This window comes from Danio rerio, chromosome 16 (assembly GCF_052040795.2).
Source record: "Danio rerio strain M-AB ecotype USA chromosome 16, GRCz13ab, whole genome shotgun sequence".
NCBI classification, from domain to species: domain Eukaryota; kingdom Metazoa; phylum Chordata; class Actinopteri; order Cypriniformes; family Danionidae; genus Danio; species Danio rerio.
The window spans coordinates 36,236,728-36,259,694 of record NC_141036.1 but is presented as its reverse complement, the minus strand read 5'-3'; the positions used below and the strand labels follow the sequence as shown (position 1 = coordinate 36,259,694).

Genomic DNA, 22,967 nt, shown 5'->3' with positions numbered 1-22,967 from the left:
GAGAGTAAAGTACACCAAAGGTTTTGAATTTTTAATCAAACATTTTGATTTGGTAATAAACAGGTAAAATGTATCTAACTATGACAAAGCTTGAAAAGGTCTTATTTGTTAACATTGGATTGGGACTGTAGTTATTGGGATATGACCATATGAACATTTTAAAGTGTATTAATGTTATTTATCTATGCATTTATTTTCTTTTTGGCTTAGTCCCTTTATTAACCAAGAGTCCCCACAGCAGAATAAACCACCAACTTATCCAGCAAATGCTTTACGTAGCGGATTCCCCTTCAGCTGCAACCCATCCCTGGGAAACACTACAGACAATTTAGCTTACCCTATTCACCTATAGAGCATGACTTGTGGGGAAAGGAGCACCCGAAGGAAACTCACATGAACACGGGGAGAATATGTTCTGTTTCACTTTTCCATTTCCAAACACATTACTACTACAGTTTTTATCTTTTTTTTTTTTTTTTAAAATCATGACTGTTACATGTGCATCCATCAAGTTTATATTTCTTTCAACTTACTGACTTGATTTGGCTAAGAAATGTATTGCAACAATAATCCCAGTTTAAAATATTTTACATGGTGCTAATTAGTTTGGTTTTACAACTTCAACATCCATAGCCAAGTAATGTTCCTCTTTCAAAGACATTCATGCAAGTCACTGCTGTATGACTCACACTGGCACTGACTATGTGACTCATAAAACCTTTTACATAGCAAGGGCTCATTTACATTCTGGACTGACCTGCTCTTCAGGACGACACTTCATTTGAAAACATAAGTACAGGTATAGTCAAGCCTTCATGAAGTCTCAACATTTGACTGCTCAGATCAGACGGAAACCTCAGTGAGTATTTATTTCCTCCACTACATTATATAGAAAAAAACATAAGTGATTTGTTGACTTTACTTTAAAGAACTGAGTAAACCAATTGCCTTAAAATAAGTAAGATGAACTATGTGGAAAATTAATAAAATTAAGTGAACATAACAACTAGAGGTGTGAACCTATACTGGTCTCACGGTTCGGTTATGATTATCATGCCATCGATTCGGTTCAATTCGATATCTCGGTGCATCACGGTGCATTGACGGTGCTTTCCATATATAGTGTTATATTTTAGGGGGGAGGCTATAACATGCTGTCTGTATAAACACACAGACACACAGCAACACACTGTCTCTCATTCAAACACATTCACAAACATAGACAGCATCAAACATACAAACACACACGCACACACACAAACAAACACACTTAAGCCCTTGCAACAGGGAGAGCTCGCGCTGAGCGGAGCAGAAAAACGGGAAAAAAACGAAAAAAATAAGCACTTTTCCGACGGTCCCTTACAGAGAGCTCCTCTCAGCGCGAGCTCTGACAGCTAAAAGTAAACGCAGACTGCGAGGGCTTGAACGGAGCAGTGCTCGTAATGTCGAGCGAAAAAAAAGAAAGACAGCTGTGAAACATAACCAGCTTTGTCTTTCTGTAGGAAACACACTTTAGATCTTTTAGGGTAAGCGTTTTTTGAGTTTTTGCCATCTATAACTGAAAGTGTGTCAGGAAAATCGAAAACAAAACCAACTGAAGCGCGCTCATTTCCGGCGCCCCACTGGATATACAGCGCCCTAATTATTTGCCTATGGTGCCTATGCCACGGGCTGGCCCTGAGTTGGCTGAGTGTTGTAAATAACGGCGCTCACCTCCCTCGCGACAGAGCGCATAGGAGATAAATGACGTCACTACATAATAACCGGTTATGATTATTACTGAATCGATACCGAATTGTCCGCGTCTGCATCGCGGTGCACCGAAGAAACAATTAATTTTGACACCCCTAATAACAACAGAATTACTTAACTTTTTAAAGCAAAATCACCTTTAAGGCAATGGATTTACTCCCTTTTATGAAGTATATGGCTTTTTACAGTGTATGTTATGTATATTTGATGTAAGCTGTCAGGACAAAATTATAAATTGTGAAAGTATACACGTACAATACAGAAATGGTTCTGATGTAATGTTACAAAAATACACAAATGGATATAGTTTTACCAATTAAAGGTAAAGTGATACATAATGTAACAGGCAGGGCCAGCCCAAGCCTTTAGGGGGCCCTAAGCAGAATTTTATTTGGGGCCCCCTTGGTGCAAACAATATGATAAATTATGGTTAATCCTTGATTATTTGCACACTTTAAATTTAAAACACGCATTATCAATTTTATTTGCTGTAGCTGTGTTGCTTACATTATAAAATATGCTTTTAGGGCCCAAGAAATGCTTTGAAATGTGCAATTTATTTTCGATGTTTGACATAATATAATCTTAACTGAAACATGAAGAGAGGGGTATAGAGTAGCTCCTCCCCTTTAAAAAACAGCGAATAGCCTTTTGTTTCCTCACAGTTCTGCCAGTGAGAGTGGTTGAGCTCAAGCACAACAAATGAACAGCCAGTGAGAATTGTCTTGAAGGGAGCGAGGCATGTCAGACACTAGAGAGCATTTGATTGGTCACAGAAGATTTGATGAGAAACTGAAGTATGAGGTGATGTAAAAAAAGTTGAATCATTTTGGCAGAAGTGACAAACTGCAAGTTTTACATGTTTATATCGGTTTTACATTTTCTAAATGTGAATATGGTCATTGTTTTGTACCCCACTAGCGTATAGATACCCTTGAAGTCTAACATACTGTACTGCTACTAATACCTAAATAATACTATTTTAATTTCACTGAACCTTTAAGACAATTCTACATATTCTGCAGAAACAACTGCCTATTGATCCCACCTTTTATAAGACTACTTGACACAAAACTACACAATTAGACACAAAACATTAATCTCAGATGTAATGAATGTTGGCAGAAACAAAAATAGCTAGAAGCACCCAATAGCATTCTTATTATTTTTCCATCAAGATCCCACCAAACAGTCAAGAATAGAGGCAATAAAGCTACAGATAATTTTTAAAATATTATTTAAATGTTACCACTGCAAAAATGCGTTTCTTACATATACTTTTTGTATTTTCTAGTTCAAATATCTAAAAAAAATCACTTTAAATCAAAATCTAATTAAATCAAGAAGCATTTTCTAGACATATTCACATATCTAGCATATTACTATGTAGAAAAGAAATTCAGTTTTCAGAAATAATTCTGAATTAAGTGATTTTTTTCTCTAAAGCAAACAAATTAATCTGCCAGTGAGATAAGGAAAATAATCTTACTTAAAACCAATATTCTTTTACATACTCAAATTGGCAGATTATTTAGCTTTTTAATGAAAAACCCACATCATTTTGACAGAAAATCTGTCTAGAAAATGTTTATTCTTTAAGAATTATTACATATTTGGACTAGAAACAAGACAAAAACAATAAAAAAGGAAATCATTTTTGCAGTATATTTACCAACTGTCAATGGTTCATAGTACATGGCTGTGTGATAAGAAATTTGATCACAAGAAAACCAACCATGATATATTACAAATTTTGTAAATGAAGGGTAAAAAATGCAACAAAGTTATATGCATTTCTTTCATTAAAAGCACATGTTTATAGTATTGCAACTGTGTAAAAAGCACACAGCTGTCCAACAAGCTGAAAAATGCAGAGATAGGTTTGTGACTGAAAGGGCTCATATCTAAATTAGTCAGAGCAGTAGCATCACAATTAACCTAGTGAAGCCTTTACATGTCACTTTAAGCTGTATAGAAGTGTCTTGAAAAATATATTATTTACTGTCATCATGGCAAAGATAAAATAAATCAGCTATTAGAAATTAGTTATTAAAACGATTATGTTTACAAATGTGTTGAAAAAAATCTGCTCTCTGTTAAACAGAAATTAGGGAAAAAATAAACAGGGGGCCTAATAATTTAGGGAAAAAATAAACAGGGGGCCTAATAATTCAGGGGGTCTACCAATTCTAACTTCAACTGTGCATGTTAGAAAACAGTTAAAATAGCAATTTATTGCTTTCTAGTTTTTTGTAAACTAAAGACATTTATTACAACTTGGCCAACCTATTTGATGTATTTAATGCATAGCCCTGGGTTATTTTTAATCATGCAAAATTTTGCATTGCCACTAGATTAATATATTTTCTTCAAGAACAGTAACTGATTGGAATACTCAGAAAGGTGAGCACAGACTCCTCTGAGCACTTATAATGCCTCCAGCAGTGTAGAACATTAGTTATTTACTCATCAATTTAAAAAGAGCATTATTTTTAAGTTTTTTAATTTCTCTAATATTTTCAGCAAAAATACCATCTACAAGACTTTGGAAAGGTCTGCAAGGGTTAAATAAATGAAAAACCCTTCAAATGATGTGTTCTTGTCCTATTGATATCTTTATATATGTTGGTGGAATTAAATAGTGTGAGCCCATATTCCTGTATGAAGTTTCACAATTGTAATGGCTCATCTGTCAGTGGTTAAAAAGGCTGGTGCGTCTCTGATGTATTGTTGATCCATCATTACGGGAAGAGCCACCTGGTGGCAGCTGGGTGTACTGCAGCCACAGCGGTAAATGGCTGCAGTCAGAGTAGATTAATTAATTCTGATCTTTGTACATTTAAATAAATATCGATTCTTGGCGCCAGAGCATATTGATATATTTGTCCCACCCATAATCTATAACCAAACTCTCCAACAAACTAAATCAAAAACGAAAGTTAGTAATTTCATGCTCTCTTGGGGGCCCCCTGGTGGCCATGGGGCCCTAAGCAGCCGCTTAGCTTGCTTATGCCTTGGGCCGGCTCTGGTAACAGGGAAATGTAAATGTAAAGTGTTGACATTTTAAAATTTAATCCAGATCACATGATATGACACAAAAAAAGTCTAATAAATAATTTGAATCCTATGATATTGATTAAATCTTTCCCACACTGTTAAGAGCAATCAGTTATTTAAAACCCGTTGGCTTAAACGAGACAAGCTGACTTTAAAAAAGTGAGTCAATCCTTTGTAACTTGTAAATGTTAAGTTGACTTTACTTGATTTTTATAGTTATGCAAGTAAAGTCACTTTTACAGTGTAGATTTAAAAAAAACTGGTTTATCATAACATTATAATTAGGATGTTAAAAGCCATTTACAGTATATACAGTATCATTATAATGAATTAAAGTATTAATTCACGTAATATTCACCACAAAATATTTCTGGTCTTGATGGACTCTGAACTACAGTTTAGTATAATTAATTATTTAAGTCACAAGATTAAACTCTTTTTCAAAATTAAGCATGTTTGATATTTTCAATTTGGGATTGAGGAGGCTCAATTGAAACGTCAAAATAATCCTGATAACACTACTCAGCTGATCTCACTTTTTTCATTAAATGGGTTGCAAATTGGACAGAGATTCTGTCTTAAAACTTATGAGTCTTCCAGCCTAGAGCTGTGCTATACATGAATTCAACTTTTAACATTAACCCCCAATGTTTATTTTCTAGGTGTAAACAATTCAAAGGATAAGAATCATGGAGCCTACAAGATCTAGGGTGAAGGATCCAAAAGTGGAGGCTGGTACAGATAGGAGCTGTGTAAAGGGAAATTGGTTGGACAAGCAAAAACTAAGGAATGAAACAGAATTTTATAAGCTGGATCTGAAAATAACGGAGAGTGGCTTGACTGGAAATATGGGTAAGAATGACAAAGGACCCTATAATCTACCTTCAGCACGTGGTACAAAGGGACAAAGTCTAATGAAGCACTCAAAGGCAAAGAAAACTCCAGAAGAACAGAAAAAGAAGGAATCAAAAGGACAATTGAGAAAAGAAAACTCACAAAATGAACCAGTTACTGTGAAGAAGTTCTCTAAAGGACCACAGCTGGATCTTAGTAACCAGATTTCCAGTGGGGCTGGTGTTCAATCAAAGTCAGAAATCGCTATGACCGCGTCTGTTGTTCAGGATAAGAAAGGTTTGAGTGCTGAGTCTAGACACCGCACTAAAGTTTTTGAGTCTGAAAAAACAAAACCAGGTTCCAGATTGAACACCAAGCCTGGCACTAGTCCTAGTGAAATATCAATAAGTGACTACCTAATACTTCTAAAGTGCCTACGAATTAACTTGCCCGATGGTGTTCTGAACCCTAAAGTCATCAGGCTTTCACAGACTGCCAACGTTATTCAGAAAGCTCAAGACATCGTGAAAGATCTGGAAAACTTCAAGCTTCAGTTCAACAGCATTCCACGTCTTGGCTCCCGGGAGGTTAAGATCTCACTATCTCTGAAAGACAACAACAAAATTCTTGAAATCACACAGATGATTTTCTTCGAAAAAACTGAAGGTTCTGATGAAGATCTGAGAACACAGTGGAAAAAGAATGTTTCAAACACGAACTGTGGATTCAGATTCAGAGACAAGTACAAGACAACTGCCATCTCCGTACCTGCTATGTATGCCACAGCGCAGACAAGGAGCTGGAGACACTTAGAAGATGGAGAAAAACATGCAAACATTTCTGCAGGAGAGCCAGTGAATGTCAGCGAGATTGAGAAGAAAGATTATCGTGATGAGTCGACACTATGGACAACATCCTCTCCGCAAAGGTTCGGCAAATATTCCCTGAACCCAGCAGATGAACGTGAATGCCTCAAGTTCTACCATGAACTGTGTGAGATTGGTGCCAGCAGGACAGTAAAGTACACCAAAGGTAATAAAGTAGAGTCTGGATTCCTCTCAGGACGACTGGACTTCTTGGCAGAATTAAAAGGAGAAAAAACTGAAAGAATTGTGATTGAGTGTAAAGGAACCACTGGAGATATGGTGGGGAAAGTCTTCACTAAACCCACAAATGGTGGCCGTTGTGCACAACTGAATGAGACACATGAGTATTACTATCAGGTTCAGGCATACATGTACATATTAAATCAGTCAGCAAAACAAACACGACGCTTTACCTCTGACAGGGCCGTCATGGTGATCCGACACTACCACAAGAATGGACAAGCACCCAGAGATTTCTACTGGAATTATCTGAGAAAGAATGAGGCAATACAGCAGAAGATCAATGAACTATGTGTTTTCTGTGAAGAAGAGGTTCTGGCCTGTTTCCTGGCTGTTCTCAATCTGATCTTCCAGAAAGATACATAGAGTCAGATCTCTTTGTTTTTCTCCTACAAACACATTGATTTCCAATTTTAAGATTTCACTGGAATGACTCTTGGTGAACAGTGCTTTACATTATGTAAATCTTTTGTTCTTTAGTTTGCATTTTGTCATTTTCAACTCTGCATTATGTGATGTCAGTCTCATGCCCATTTACATCCCTGTTCAGGAAATATAGTTCATAATGTGTAGTTCCAAATTTTTATTAGTGTATGAAATCACTCATGGGCGACACAATGGCTCAGCACTGTCTTAGCACTGTCGCCTCACAGCAAGAATACCTGGTTTTCTCGAGTGCTCCGGTTTCCCTTACAGCCCAAAGACATGTGGTATAAGTGAATTGAATAAACTAAATTGCCCTTAGTGTATGTATGTGAATGAGTGTATGGATGTTTCCCAGTACTGGATTGCAGTTGGAAGGGCATCCACTGTGTAAAGCATATGCTGGAATAGTTGGTGGTTCATTCCACTGTGGTGACCCCTGATGAATAAAGGGACTAGGCCAAAGTTAAAGCTGAAGACTAAGCTGAATGAATGAAATCACTCATGCAGACGTGTTAAATATGTCCTTGCAATTAGAAGAAACAGCTATTTTATTTATTTCACTTTCAAAATTTCAGATCTGTCACTAGAGAATTTTATGCATATTTAAAAGCTATATCATAAATTGAATATTAATAGAATAAGGAACTTTAAAAGACATAGTTCTTGTTTTATTTCTGCCTAGGTCAGTTATTCACAAACCAGGCAGAATAGATATAGTTCTAAATATAAACAAATATTTATTATTTTTTTATAATTATAACATACTACTTACAAGACTCTTCCTCTGTCAATTTGTGCACTCGCTGGAAAAATAGTTAATAATTTCTGAAATAATCACTTGTGGACCTCAGACAAAAATGCTTGGAATAGGTATTCAAATGTTATGTTGTTGAAATGAGTCCAACAAATTAAAGTTATAGCCTATAGGTTCACAAGGAATCTGCGTGCACAGAATTTTTCCGCAGATTTTTATCTCATCATTAATTCTGTTTGTTTACTGGAGTAAATCTATATTTATTCACTTTTTAAATTAATTACAGTAATATTATTGACTAATATGAAAATGTTCATCTAATTTATGTACAATAAAGTTTGTACAGTAATATTTTCTGTCTTTTTGTAGATCTATTGAGAGACTTGCTTTGTTTACCAAATAAAGTGAATCTAATTGGATTTGCATTTTAAACATTTGATAAAAGTTAAAAAGATAACATTTTTTATTTCACATATTAGGGTTTTAGTTATCAGACTCCCTAAATAATTCCACAGAAATCCGCAGATTTTTACCAAAATTCTCTGCAGAAAGAGCAAAAAACGTCCGCAGATTCCATCTGGCCCTGCCTATAGGTCACAGGGTAAAACTACAGTATCACCTGGTAAATGAGAATAACAACAGGTGATTTTCTAGATACTGATCATCTATAACACATTTATTGTCAATAAATATGTTGGTGTGCTTACTTGTATTTCCTAATCACAGTGTACATAACATAGAATACTCTGCACATAAAATAGTTTTTAGTTGTGCAGATGAGAGCAAGAAGAAACTGTGAAGGGTCTACTTCTACTCATAACAATAAAACATTGTACTTTTATAAAATAAAAAAGAACACTGAGTTTACTTTTTGGTGGTTTGGTTTGTCAGTGGACAACTTTCTAAAATGTATTTTTATGATAAAAGTATATTTATTTCCTATCATGTATTATGATTTTTTTTCAAAATTTAATTGAAAAAAAAAGGAATATTGTGTGGACATCCAAAGTAATAACATAGTTTATAATATACTTATTATAAAATAGCAATATACCAGTTTACAACATTGTTAAAAATTATAATACAATTTTTTTATATCTAAAAACTAACAAAAGGTGCTTCAGGCTCATTAGCTAGGTATACAAAAAATATTCATGGTATATCAATGGAGACTTTTTAAAGAGCCCCTATTTTGCAACATGAAAAGTCATTTAGTTTTTTGGGGTCTCTAACAACAGGCTGATTTGCACGACAGGTTAAAATACACTTTCATTTGCTTATAATATGCAATTATTTTTACCTAATTATCCCAACAACTCCCAAATTATTCGTTCAGCGATTGATTTGTTCCCAAACCTCTACTTTACGTGAAGCTAATCTGCACTGATTGAACTGATGACACAGTCAGTTGTGATTGGTCAGCTTTGTTGAGCACAAGACAGAGAGAAATGCCCACCACAGCTAAGTAGCACAGTATGTAGAGCCCAATGCATAAATGCAATAAAGCAATGCAGTTAAACACCAGCATATTACTTTACTCTTACAGCTAACCCCAAATAATAACAACAACACACCTTCAGTATTAATCCACACAGTGGCAAGTATTTTGAAAATTGACCGTGCTGTGTGTGAGGAATAGCTGATGGTGGCCATAGCAAAGACAAACGGCAGAGAATCCTGAGTTCAGAAACGCATTCAAATCAGTAAAGGAAGAAGAACGATCGCGTTTTCAACACGGTTTTGGACACAAAGTGTGAACAGCCCCATACAGGTTTAACCTGAGAGATACAGTACAAGCACTGATCTCTAATAGAATAGTGATTACAAGAAAGCAGAGGGATTACAAGTTACAACACACCCTAAAACTATACAAAATGGGGCAATAATTTTAATGACACTTAAATATTATGATGCGGAGGAAGAAGAAACTGCTCAATGTGAACTGCAACAGTTACTGACAAAGTCCATGTCAAAGTCTCACAAAGTTCCATACGAAATGCTCTCTGCTGCTCCTTCCTTTAATAGCAAAATAGCGAATCCCGCATTATAGTGTAGGTTATTGTATCAAAAAATCAGAAAAATGACAGGAACAATAACAGCACTAGGTTGGCTATACTGCGGTATTGTGAAAATGAACTTCAATGCGTTCAGGCAAAAGATCTGGACCCAACACGATTAATTTATTTGACTCTGAGTCAACTGTTTAGTTTATGAATCAATAGTTTTAAACACAGCGCACTTTCAGATTTAAACCTCAGCTGGATGTTTTAATTCACTTAGAGCTGTTATACACTGCATAGATGGGCATTTTCAAAAACCCATAATAGGGGTTCTTTAATTGTGCACTTTTTTTGATGGTCTTGGACTGATGTTTTGTTTTTTGTAGAATTTCTTTTTGGTTGATGAAGAGAAATAAGTTCCAACAGGTTTGAAAAAGTGAAGCCTGCGTGTTTTGGGCTAAACTATCCCATCAATCAGTAAAAATATTTAAAGACATAAACGCCTTCACAGTTAGATTCCCGTCACAATGAAATACATCTTTTTGAGCATTTGCCCCTAGTCAACATCACTTTTTCATTTCTCTATTCTCTGTTTGCTGAAGTCTCTTGACCCCCCCCCCTCTCTCTCTCTCTTCCTTTTTTTCCTGCTCCCTCCCTCTCTCCCCTGCTGCCTTGCCTCCTCTCTCTAAGAGAGCTTGCTCAATAATTGATGAATCTTGCTAACTGAAAGGGTAACAGGTCTATAGCAATAGTCCATTGCCCATTCACGTATCATTCCCTCCTCCCAGGGCAGCATTTTCACAGAGGCTATATAAACACTACACAAACACTTTTAAATGATTTCAACAAGTGAATATTCACTAATGCATCTATCCAATAGCTTTTAGTAGGTTTGTTTATGTTCCGTAGTTCACCGACCCCTGATGTCAATGGCTAAATGGGCATGCAAGAGTTACTCCTGTCAGTCAACAGGCAGCAGGAGACAAGGAAGGATGTAGGGAGAGATTAAATGAGAGAGTGGCAGGGGGCAGAGAGAAAAGAGAGAGAGAGATACACACACACTGAGAAAGACTGAGAGAAGCAGTTAATTCCCCATCGGGAGTGATGGCCTGCATGCCTGGTTAGCATATTTCTGTGGCTGTCTGTAATAAACACTTATCATGGATGGGAGAAATGAGAAGTTGTTTTCCAGAAAAAGAAGTTTCACTTTCGGGGCTTACGGAGGGTGAGTGAGTAAAACAAACTGCTACTGTAATATGAATGCAATACATTCGGTATGAATTAAAGATTACCGTCTTCATTCTGTGCACAGGCTTGACAAGTTCATAACTGGAACCGAGAGCAGGTCAGCGAGAGTTTGAGTTGTTTGTTGTGCTCAGATGTTTAAACTCAGTTATTGCATGCAGACCTTTCCAGAACACTCGTCTCTTTCTGTTACAGCTGTGATGAGGCTGTGGGTCACAACATTTTGGATGTTTTGGATTCTCCCACTAGTGAGGCTAAGCCACTTACGTCTGTGCCGTCCAGTCAGAAAGTAAGAAGCCATCTGCTTTCAGATAATCTGAAGTTGTTAAAAACACACTTTTTTATTTCATGAAAAGGTTTTAACAGCAATGCCAAAGAATAACCATTTTGAGAGAAGACCTTTGTAATGAAAATTTCTTTTAAAAGTTTTTTTTGTGTGCACAGCTAAATCCTCTGAGTAACATTTACTCAGTTCAGAGAGTATTTGGTCCCTCTTTAAATAAGGGCAAACAGGTTGGTAATAAGTAAAGCTGCTGTTTGTAGAGTTGCTTAATAATCCTGTGCTGAGATTTTGAGAGATTCAATGTTTTATATTTCAGCTGATTTCATCTAAGGCTGTGACTGAAGTCAATTGTGGTTTTGTGTTTCTTTTCTGTGTTTCTGTTGTTTTTTTTAACAGCATACATCATCAGTCCTCAATCATCACCTAATTAATCTTTTTACTGTCACATTAACTTAAGTGACTTTAATTCAATTTAGAAAGCAAATACTATATAAATTTAGTAAAGTTTAGGATTTGGCTGTGTGTGTGATAAAAAATACATCTAAAAATATTTTCTACCTTCAAAGGGATTGCTTACTTAAACAATGAAACTTCTGTCATCATTTATTGACCCTCCACTTCTTCCAAACATACTTGAGTGGATTTTTTTCTGATTAGCAGAAAAGAAGATATTAAGAAAAAGGGTCAAAATCAGTAGCAATTAACTTCCATTGTGTTTTTTTTCTGTAATATGGATGTCAACGGAATCCATTGACAACAATTTTCCAATTGGGGAGTGGGGGATCAGAACAATCCCTTTAAGAACCTTCTGTAAAATGTTAAAATTTATAACTCAGTAATTAACTTTTACTTTTACTTTCTGTATTGAAAACTTTTTAATCATACCTGGTGTAACTGTTCATAGCTAGACTGTCATTTCTCTGCAGGTCACAGAGTTGTTTGCAATCATTGAAAAGCTGCAGGTAACAGTCATCTTACTCTCTCCATGTTCTTTGCTTGTAAATACAACAGGCTTGTGTTGGTTCTGTTGAAATGATGATGAATTTGTCTATGGTTGTGTTTGTCTGCAGGGTAGCAGATTAGATGAACAGCGCTGTGAGTTCCCACCACCTCTAAAGGTAGAGATTGTGTTTGAAAAAAAATCGAATAATCACTTTTCAAAATTACTTTATTTATTAGAATTTTTAGTATATCCTAGCATGTTTTTATTTTTATAAATTTTATTTTTGATACTGAAAGTCACATTAAAATTATTATATTTAATATAATATTAATAATACATTAATAACAAATTTTTTTCTTTTCCTTTTTACAAAATGCCATTATGTTCATGTTCATATTTGGGATGTAGCTCACATTACACTGTGGTGGAAAATATATTTTAAAACATTACATGTGTCTGCATGTATAAACATTTGTGAAAATGTACAAATGCATGATTTAAGGGTTTATTTATGATGCGGTAAATGTATGCACAGATGACAAAATACCATCAAATACTTGTTCTATACTTTAACTTTTAAAAATTCCAAAACTGGGCAAATATCTGTGGTCAGTATAAGACTTTATATAATTATTTTTAGTATTTTAATTAATGATGTAATTTGGTAATGATGCAATAATTCTTTTAAAGGTTATGTGTACAAATATGTACAAATATTTATTTTCTTGTTCAAATAATTGTTTATTTTGGTTTTGTTTTCATCAAAGAATCCTAAAAACTATATATAGTTGCAGCCAGAATTATTAGCCTCCCAGTTTATTTTTTTCCCCAATTTCTGTTCAACAGAGAGAAGATTTTTTCAAAACATTTTTAAACATAATAGTTTTAATAACTCATTTTTAATAACTGATTTATTTTATCTTTGCCATGATGACAGTACATAATATTTAACTATATATTTTTCAAGACACTTCTATACAGCTTAAAGTGACATTTAAAGGCTTAACTAGGTTAATTAGGTTAACTAGAAAGGTTAGGGTAATTAGGTAAGTTATTGTATAACGATGGTTTGTTCTATAGACTATCGAAAAAATATATAGCTTAAAGGGGCTAATAATTATGACTCTAATTTTTTTTTTTATTAAAAAACTGCTTTTATTCTAGCCAAAATAAAACAAATAAGACTTTTTCCAAATTAAAAAATATATATTTTTAGACATACTGTGAAAATTTCCTCGCTCTGTTAAACATCATTTGGGAAATATTTAAAATAGAAAAAAATTCTAAGGGGGGCTAATAATTCTGGCTTCAACTGTATGGCTTCAGAAAACACATTAAGCAGCACAATAATTTTCTAAATTAAACAAAAAAGAAATTAGCATTTCAAAAGATTTTCTGGCACTGATAATTAGCATTCTCATCACAGAAATACAAACCATTATTCCTAATTACAATAAAATAGAAACTATTCGTACAAGTATTTTGTTTATTGTTAGAATATTTACCAACATCACTGTTTTAATTGCATTAAATGCAGTCTAAGTGACCATCTTTCAAAAACGTTTTTAAAAAGTCATAGTGACCATAAATTAGAATGAAAGTTTATCATTTTAACTTTACTAATGATCACCCAGACACGACTGTTAAAGATTGGAGATGGCTTACCTCTCATCCTGCCTCCTAAATCTGGAGGTTATTGGATCGACCCTCCTCTGGATAAACAAGTGGAGACCAGTCCAACTCTTTCTCAGGGGGGGTTCGGCCTGGAGAGCTACGACATCATGGAGAGAGACAGTGAAGCTAAAGTCTATCAGGAGTTTTTCCGCCACAGAGTCAGTGATTTTTCTATTACAGAAAAGTTTATCAATGCCACATAACTGTTGAAGTTCTGAATAGTGGAAAATAAATTACTTGCATGCATTTCTTTACTCTTTTACTGCAGTATCATCATTCATTCACCGCCTGTGACCCTGCTCTTGGGCCTCTAGTTTTGTCTGTTTGTCTTGAGGAAGAGGAAAACCGTTTAAGGGTCATTCTGAGGTGTGTTTTTCGTGACCACTTCACATGATGTTAAATAACTTGCTCTACCAGAACATCCTGATAAATGTTCGTTTTCCCCAATTAATCAGGATGAAGGAGTGCTCAATTCATGGCACATTCTCAGTTTCTCTCTTTCAACAATTCCCCACAGCAGTGGAGTTGGCAAAGGTAAAACACAGCCAGCTGCACTTGCCTCACATTTAAATGAATTTGAAAAGAAGTTAAATTTGCTGTGATTTGTTTTGTTGAAGATGCTGTGCTCGAATGTCAATGTGATGTGTTTTGAGGCTGTGAGTTACTTAAAGGTAACTTTTACTTGTTAAATCCATCTTTGATTTAGTGGTAATATAATACTCACTAATCTGCTTTGACATATTCAAAAAATAAATTATTTCGTAGCAAGTTAGTTAAGTTATTAAAATGTCATGTATCTCTTTCTGCATTGAAGGCCCCAGAGATCATAATGGCGTTTGATGAACACAGGGTGTCTCAAAACTTTAAATTTGGTGTCTTATACCAGAAAGAAGGACAGGTATGTAGATATCAGTGTTGACTATACACAACCTGACAAAAGTCTTGTTGCCTATCTAAGTTTTAGGAACTGCAAATAATAACTTGACTTCTAGTTGATCCCTTGGTTTCAGAAGTAACTTATATGAAAGGCAAAGGCCTCAAAATTACGCCTTTTTTACCAGAATAAAATCTGATCATGCCTTGATTTTTAATATTTAATTAGGACAGTAAGGTCTGACTTTGCTTAGACAAAAGTCTTGTCACTTAACAGAAATAATGTACAGTATAGAATATAAATTCATGATGCAGTGAGAAAAAGAAAGAATATTGTGTATGACTCCCATGAGCTTGGAGGACTGCATCCACACATTTCTGCAATGACTCAAATAACTTGTTAATAAAGTCATCTGGAGTGGCAAAGAAAGCGTTCTTGCAGGACTCCCAGAGTTCATCAAGATTCTTTGAATTTATCTTCAATGCCTCCTCCTTCATCTTACCCTAGTCATGCTCAATAATGTTTAAATCTGGTGACTGGGCGGGCCAATCCTGGGGCACCTTGACCTTGTTTGCTTTTGGGAACTTTATTGTTGAGGCTAAAGTATGAGAAGGTCCTGCTGAAGAATTTGCCTCTCTTGTGGTTTGTAATGTAATGGGCAGCACAAATCTATTGATACATCAGGCTGTTGATGTAGCCATCCACTCTGCAAATTTTTGCAAGCCCCCTTACTGAACGTAACCCTAGACCATGATTTTTATTTCACCAAACTTGACTGATTTCCTGAGAGAATCTTGGGTCCATGCAGGGTTCCAGTAGGTCTTTTAAAGTATTTGTGATGATTGGGATGCAGTTCAACAGATTATTCATCAGAAAAATCTACCTTCTGCCACTTTTCCAAATGATCAACTAGAAGTCAAGTAATTATTTGTTGCTTATACAACTGGGATCTATGACAAGAATTTCATCAGGTAGTGTATGTCTTGTAGGACTACTAAAACACGTAAGCAGATTTTTGTAATTTTGTAATGTATTCTAACATTTTTTCCTCTTTTCATATGTAATGTAGTTAACAGAGGAAGACATGCTCAGTAACAATGAGGAAAGTGAGGAGTTTTTAGAGTTTTTATCAATACTTGGGCAGACGGTCAATCTGCAAGGATTTACTGGGTAAAGGGCTTTGGACTCAATATCAAGACAAATTACAAAACACTAGTGTAAAATGCATCATCACCTGTCAAATGAACATCAACATTTTACCTCTCCCAGTTTCAGAGGAGGTCTGGATGTGTCTCGTGGTCAAACGGGGAATGAAGCCGTTTTTACCTCCTTCCATGGACGAGAGATCATGTTCCATGTTGCCACTAAACTGCCGTTCACTGAGGGAGATACACAACAGGTGAACATTAAACATGAGGACTTTTGTGGGCTTTGAAAAGCCTTGCCTGAATGTTTGAGACAGCTTTACATGCTATAATGGTAAAGTGGAATAAGAAAAAGAAGGAAAGACTCCTCACAAATTGTTAGCAAAATATAACATGTTGCTAGCATCATAGCATGTTTGTAACATTTTGCTATCATTTTACACACGTTTCTAAAAGGTTAGCACAGTGCTGGCATCAACTGGCTATTTGTTAGCATGTTTAACATTTTAACCATGAATTCAACACATGGCTGATGTTTTGACATGTTTCACACATTTAACCTTGTTAGCACAACTAAACATGTTAAAAATGTGGCTAGCACATCCCAAAAGAAAAAAAAAAAAAACAGCTTAAACCCACCAAGGCTGGTTTTAGCTGGTTGACCAGCTTGGTTTTAAAGGCGTTTTGGCCATTCCAGGCAGGTTTCTAGCCATTTCCAGCCTGTCTTAGCTGGTCAGGCTAGGAGATGACCAGCCTAGCCAGATTGGGAGCCCAGCCAAAACCAGCTATGTTCAACTTAAACCAGACTGGTCAAGCTGGTTTTAGCTGGCCATTTTCAAGCCTGGTCAGCTAAGAACAGGATGGAAATGGCTGGAAACAAGCCTGGAATGGCCAAAACCTCTCTAAAAACCAGGCTGGTCAGCTAAAACCCAACAATCAGCAAACTAGCTTAACTCAGCTTCCTTTCAGCAAGGAAATCAGCATGTTAGGAATTATTAGCAAGTTTTACCATTTGACAAGTATGTTTTTACATGTAGCATATTAACTATCTAACATGTTACAGACATGAGTTAGCATAATAACATGCTATAAATTGATAATTAATTGATAATTGATTGACTGCTGTATGAATGATATTGCTTTTAAAACAGGTTAATGACATTTTAAACAGTTATTTTAATTATTGTTAGTCACTCACTCAAACCACTGTCCCCATCTCCCAACAATGGTTATTCATTTTGAAGGAATCAGCCAAGTCAATTTTATTTCTAGTTGACTAAAAAAAGACGTTTGGCGCTGCCTACTGGTGACTCCAAATAACTTTCAAAATAATATTAAATATTCATCAATACACACAATAGAGGACAGAAAACAAAGTAAAGCATCATTTTAATTTTCCTTGAATGACAACCCTATTTCTCTATTCCCCTCAGCTGCAGAGAAAAAGGCACATTGGGAATGATATTGTTGCTCTGGTGTACCAGGAGGGTCACACTCCATTCATTTCAGATGTTATCAGATCCCATTTCTTGCATTGTTTCATTGCAGTTCGGAGGATAAAGAGAGAAAATGAGGGAGAGGGAGGAGATGGAGGATCCTTTCAAGTAAAATAAAACATGTTAAATAATGATTAGAAAATTGTTAAATAATACGTTATCAGCACCCACTGCTTCAAAGCTTTTTTTCTGATTGACAGGTGTCTGTCACTGCTAGGGAGGATGTGCCCCCATTTGGCCCACCCCTTCCCACACCACCCATTTTTACAGAGGTAAAAACAAATGACAGAGTGCTTTAGATTTCTGTAAGATAGTTTTTACCTTTTTGATATCTGTATAATTATTCACCATGTGGATTCAGATCAAACATGTGGGTATACCTACATAATTTAATTGATGATGAGATGTGATTAATAAAAAGAAATATCAACAAAACAATCAAGTCACACTATAAATTTTCAACCGGCGTCTCTCTGCATTTTATTTTTCAGGGCTCTGTTTTGAGAGAGTTCCTCTTGACCAAACTTATAAACGCTGAAATCTCTTGTTACAAGGCTGAAAAATTCAGTCGACTGGAGGTAATCAGGCACCAAACATCCTAAAAAATATAAGGATAGTTCCATAAATTCACAATATTTACAGTTTATTTACCCACTCCCAGGCCATCAAATGTTTAATTAATAAAATGCAAGTCAATGTACTGTATAAAGAAAATTGTAAAAACTAAAATAAAAATACAGAAAAAAATAAATAAATTATCTACTGGCAATGGGCTGCAGCTGGTGTTTTTCACCCAATGATGAACTTCTGGTGAAAGCTTAATGTAGGCTAACTGTTTTCTATTACATGAGGTTCTTTTTAACACCATTGATGTTGTAATGTAGTTACAAAACATTGAGTTAAATGGACTTCGGCATTCATTTATTTGTTTAAGCGTAAAACGAGATGAAAGATCGTGTAACCACTAGCGCTGTCAGGACAGGCTAGTGCACAACTTCATTAAAAATACCGGTGTAAAATAAACCTTTATATTTTAAAGACTTGGTGGGGGAAAATGGAATTTACCATAGTGCTTCGTTCGTTCTCAGACCCGCTTTATATCGTATATCTATCAGACAGTGAATTTACTGATTTTTTTAAAAATAGACCTTGAACGTGGCGATTTTATAAAGGAAAGATAGTTTACGTGCTGAGGCTGGCTGAAATTAAAAGCCTGTGTATATTGTTTTAAATTGTTTAGTTTCTTACACAAACCTATCAAGACCTTATAAATTATTGTCAGGAACCAACTGCTTTAAATGTATTAATTTTGTGTCGGCAAAATGTCTTTTAAACTGTTAATAAGTGCTGAAGGAAGCAGTTTTTTCGTGACTACTCTTAAATTAAGACCTTAATAAGGACTCCTTGTCTGGTACGCCAGTGGGTAAATATATAGGCATAGCAAACGTTCAATTTTGAGAGAACTACATATTTGTATATTAAATATTAGTAAGCTTAGTCATGGTCTCACTTCATAAACTCGTGCTTCCATCTCAGTTACGTACACGTTCGTCTCTCTTGGAAGCACTGCGATGTGAACTGTCCTCCCGCTCCCAGTGCATGCTGGGAGAACCATCGCAGTCCAGCATCCCTCTCACTGAAGGGGGGAGAAGTGCTCCAGAGGGCGGTGGAGGATTCATTGAGAACTTCAAGGTAAATCAAGTTTATTGAGAGCAACAGACAATAGGCCTTGATATTAAAATGAGTATTAAATCAATTATTGTCTTTCTCCGTAATCAGAGAGCTATTAGGGTGAGAAGCCACTCATTTGACACTTTGGGAGTACCAAAAAAGGCAGCTGCTGTAGCAGGACAGCGAACTAAGGTCAGCAAATACCTAAGGTTCTATCAATTATACAAAAAAATGTTCATTTTATGATTGTGCTAATATGATCGTTTTGTTTTTCCTTGTTTAAACACTGGAAAAGGATGGTGAAAGGTAAACATCTTTAAAACAATCATGTATTAATATTAATAAATTGGATACAATTCGAAGTTACATATAATTTCATGTTTTACCTCACTCACAGTGATCAGACAAGCAACACTGAGACAAGAGGACAAATCAGTCCCCAGGACGACCTGTAGAAGATGGATGACATGATTTCTCAAGCCCGAGCACATAAAAAAAGCTTACTGCACACTTCAAGATAGGTGCTTATCACCACTTTAATCAGCACAATGAAGATAGATTACAACTATGTATTAAGTTCCTAGCCGAAAGTGCAATCTAAAAAATTTAGATTTAATTGAGAGAATATTTTCATCTTTATATATTCTTTGAAGTGAGTTTAGATTTAATGGCTGCTTCAGCCAATGCACCCAAACAAATTTGGGTTTTACCTCTAGATGTCAGATCTCAGTTTTTCTGTATTTAAGTCTGTGATTAAATGCATTTCATTTTGACCAGCAAATGAGGACAGTCAAATATGACTAGAAAAATATATGAATTAAAATTAAAAAAATGTTTAACCCACTAGGGATACTAGGTATCAGTTTCTTGAGTTTTGGCTGTCATGTTGTGTTTTAATGCACATTAGGTTGAACTCTAGTTACTCAAGTGGGTTGTCAACATACACGAGTTGGTTTGAAACCTTTGAGCATTTGTGGAACTTTTAAATTACATAATTTGTTTAATGTAAATCAATTGTAAAATGCCATTATTGGTAGTTACGTGAAATAGATCAGTTTGAAAGCAGCAGGACAAATAAATTGGGAATGAACCATTTTTATTGAAAACTTGAGGGAGAAGAGAGAGCAAGCACTGCTGAGTCCCTCCACCTCTTTAAGAGGAAACAGTTTAATCTTCCTCTTCATCATCACCGCCTCCACCACCACCCTGGGCTTTCTTGGCGTTCTTTCGCTTGACGCGGCCAGGGCGGCCACCACCATATGGAGAGCGGAGGGAGAAGTCGATGTGTTTCTGGCTGTCCAGCCTCACCACAAAGGAGGGGATGTTCACAACCTGCTTACGCACCCTACAGAGAGAATAAAAAAAGTTGTAAAAAAAGGTCCACAGAGAGATTTTAGATGTCAAAAGTAAAGCTGCTGATCTCAAGGCCTCATTGACGAGGAATTCTTGACACCACTGAAAATCTGACAGTTTTTAGCTTAATCACAGGCCAAGAGAAGTGCAGCATTATTTTAGTTAAAAGATCTGCCAAAGTGCCCACGTACATTACCTCAGACTGTTTCGTGCACTAGAGCACCCCAGACTTCATGGCAAGGTCTAGATTTTTGGCTTACAAGCAAAGGTATACGGTTTAATCACCGAATTGACCTTGCAGAATATTTCATTCCACCTCACTGGGAGGAGTTTAAACGTAGTCAGCTAATGAAAGAGGAAGAAAGCCTCAACACGTGTTGATGACAACCAATATACAGATAACAGGAAATGAAAGTTAACCCTCTGGAGCACTTGTCAATAACTAATACTTGTTTTATTCTTTTGAATAAGATTGTACAAATCCTAAAAACCTGTTTTGATACTTTGGCAAAAAAAAAAAAAAAAAAGAGGGAAAATGTTTAGTAGCTGTTTGGTACTGCATCCAAAGTTTAAATTCATTTCGTAATCAAGCTCAAATGTCAACCAACTTTGATCATTATTAAAAACAACTTTAGAAAAACATCTAAGACTGTTCTTTGCACATGTAGTTAGCAAAAGACAAATAATTTGCTTCTATAAATCTAAAAAGTCAAACTAAAACTTAAGACTAGAGAAAGCAGCACCAGAGGATTAAACATTTCAAAATCCTGTTCTATTTGAGTTTTAAACCTGTGCTTCCTAAATCTTACCGGATGTGCCTCTGACGAATGAGCACACGTGCATGGTGGATACTCTTGGCCAGCCCAAGCTTGAAGACCTGAGTCTGCAACCTCCTCTCCAAGAAATCCTCCACTTTCAGGCCCAGAATGTAATCGAGCTTCATCTTTCCCTCATCCAGCACTCCAATACGCACCAGACGCCTGAGCAGAGCATTACCTTAAAAATAATAATCACAAAATAATGTTAAACAAGTGGGATAAAGAACCAGCAAGGATGTATTGGCAGATATGGCCTCATTGACGAGGAATTCTTGGCAACACTGACAATCTGACAAGCATTATTTTAATCATTGGCCACCCAGTCTTAGACGACAGTCACAGTTCAGTTACCTTCAAAGAGACGCTTAGGATCCTTCTCATCCAGAGTGAGCAGCTCTCTGGCAGCTTTGCGGATTTTGGCCAGAGTGAACTTCACCCTCCAGACTTCTCTCTTATTCCTGAGACCATACTCACCTGTGGCAGGTAAAATCAATTGTAAGAAACACGTTTTTGGGGAAAAAACATTAATAATCATTTTATTTTCAACTTTGCGCTCACCAATGAGTCTCAACTCCTGGTCAAGACGTGACTTCTCAAAAGGACGTCTTGGGGTGACGTACGTCTTACTGCAAACCCAAGTCTTGGCAACCGGCATGGCGACTTATTGACGCCTGAACAAAAAAAGGTAAAGAAAAACTTTGAAGTTGCTAAAAGGTAGACTCAAATTTGCAAAGGATACACAAACGCCATTGTGCTAAATAATAGGTGTTGCAATGTAAGTGAAACGTCACTTAGACTTATAATTCATTTAGCGTATAATATATATATATATATATATATATATATATATATATATATATATATATATATATATATATATAATTAACGTGTGCTTGATTAGAAGTAAATTTTAATTTAAGTTAAAAAGCATTAAAGCTAACGTGGAACGAAAACCCGGTTTAGCTTTGACATCAAACACTGAAAAGCGCTTCCTTCTCAACAGAACATAGTATAATGGCACATTCGTCCTCACGTTATAAATTTCGATTTCTTCATATAAATATATATATTAGCAATCCTGGCGAGTCATTTATATGTAGAGGTAGCACGCGGTTTCACCTCAGGCTAACATTGCTACTAGGCCTGAACGCGCCTTGTGGAAACACGTTGACTGCAATAAAGCTCTTTTCTCGGCATTATGTACTCTACTAGTTAAGAAATTAATACGTACATCTGTTCCCTTACGTAAGGGAACATTAAATATTACTTAATCGTACATATTAAGCATGCGTCAAGTAGAAATTTATAGCTGAAAAGGGACATTAAAGCCGCCATTACCTGTCCGTGTCAGGCTCGAACACTAAAGAGAGCGTGCATCCGGCCTTCCCGGAAACTTATACCCACCATTTAAACTACAGAACCCACAAAGCTTTGCGTGTGCATTCGGTAGTGTGTTCAGGGAAAGCTTCATGAGGGATTTGCTTCCCTCTGTTGGTCACTTACAATAAGATGATGTAGAATATATGCGTAGGGTTT

General features: G+C 35.9%; 3 protein-coding genes and 1 long non-coding RNA gene across 8 annotated transcripts; 2 read left to right on the top strand and 2 right to left on the bottom strand.

Moving 5' to 3' along the window:
- Positions 1-815: 815 nt before the first annotated feature.
- On the top strand, positions 816-8,796 carry LOC108179621 (uncharacterized). Of its 2 annotated transcripts, none has more exons than XM_087287308.1 (2): positions 816-859; positions 5,472-8,796. In XM_087287308.1, exon 2 carries the CDS (start codon positions 5,499-5,501, stop codon positions 7,113-7,115), a length of 1,617 nt encoding a protein of 538 aa, XP_087143434.1. In that variant the 5' UTR covers positions 816-859; positions 5,472-5,498; the 3' UTR covers positions 7,116-8,796. The 2 variants fall into 2 exon arrangements, with proteins under 2 accessions (XP_087143434.1, XP_087143435.1); XM_087287309.1 differs by lacking the exon at positions 816-859 and adding an exon at positions 1,401-1,526.
- A 1,031-nt stretch (positions 8,797-9,827) lies between these two features.
- Positions 9,828-19,194, bottom strand: LOC147840334 (uncharacterized). Its single transcript, XR_015511666.1, has 4 exons — positions 19,100-19,194; positions 16,183-16,327; positions 14,066-14,171; positions 9,828-9,871 (listed from the first exon to the last, which is right to left on the bottom strand). It is a non-coding gene; the product is annotated as an uncharacterized LOC147840334 (long non-coding RNA).
- rap1gapl (RAP1 GTPase activating protein-like) lies at positions 11,016-20,591 on the top strand. 3 transcript variants are annotated; one of them, XM_087287305.1, is made up of 18 exons: positions 11,016-11,154; positions 11,242-11,274; positions 11,370-11,463; positions 12,384-12,419; positions 12,528-12,575; positions 14,035-14,232; positions 14,343-14,440; positions 14,530-14,608; positions 14,692-14,745; positions 14,889-14,972; positions 16,018-16,118; positions 16,218-16,347; positions 17,527-17,697; positions 17,790-17,861; positions 18,081-18,167; positions 19,126-19,281; positions 19,369-19,456; positions 19,658-20,591. In XM_087287305.1, the coding sequence occupies exons 1-18, from the start codon at positions 11,090-11,092 to the stop codon at positions 19,729-19,731; spliced, it is 1,668 nt and encodes a 555-aa protein (XP_087143431.1). In that variant the 5' UTR covers positions 11,016-11,089; the 3' UTR covers positions 19,732-20,591. The 3 variants fall into 3 exon arrangements, with proteins under 3 accessions (XP_087143431.1, XP_087143433.1, XP_087143432.1); XM_087287307.1 differs by having other exon boundaries at positions 19,369-19,469; XM_087287306.1 differs by having other exon boundaries at positions 11,016-11,158; positions 19,658-20,034.
- Positions 20,338-22,800, bottom strand: rps9 (ribosomal protein S9). 2 transcript variants are annotated; one of them, XR_015510203.1, is made up of 6 exons: positions 22,770-22,799; positions 21,990-22,102; positions 21,783-21,905; positions 21,423-21,609; positions 20,810-20,958; positions 20,340-20,605 (listed from the first exon to the last, which is right to left on the bottom strand). XR_015510203.1 is itself a non-coding variant. In NM_200852.3 (5 exon segments), coding segments are annotated over 4 exon segments (585 nt in total). In that variant the 5' UTR covers positions 22,087-22,102; positions 22,770-22,800; the 3' UTR covers positions 20,338-20,427.
- Between the last annotated feature and the right edge of the window lie 167 nt (positions 22,801-22,967).

What these genes read in the sequence shown, in the direction of transcription:
- LOC108179621 (XM_087287308.1), top strand. Translation starts at nt 5,499, where the DNA reads ATGGAGCCTACAAGATCTAGGGTGAAGGATCCAAAAGTGGAGGCTGGT.
- rap1gapl (XM_087287305.1), top strand. Translation starts at nt 11,090, where the DNA reads ATGGATGGGAGAAATGAGAAGTTGTTTTCCAGAAAAAGAAGTTTCACT. An exon ending in CAATCATTGAAAAGCTGCAG is followed by an intron (nt 12,420 to 12,527) that starts GTAACAGTCATC and finishes GTTTGTCTGCAG; the next exon opens with GGTAGCAGATTAGATGAACA. An exon ending in CTGAGGGAGATACACAACAG is followed by an intron (nt 16,348 to 17,526) that starts GTGAACATTAAA and finishes TATTCCCCTCAG; the next exon opens with CTGCAGAGAAAAAGGCACAT.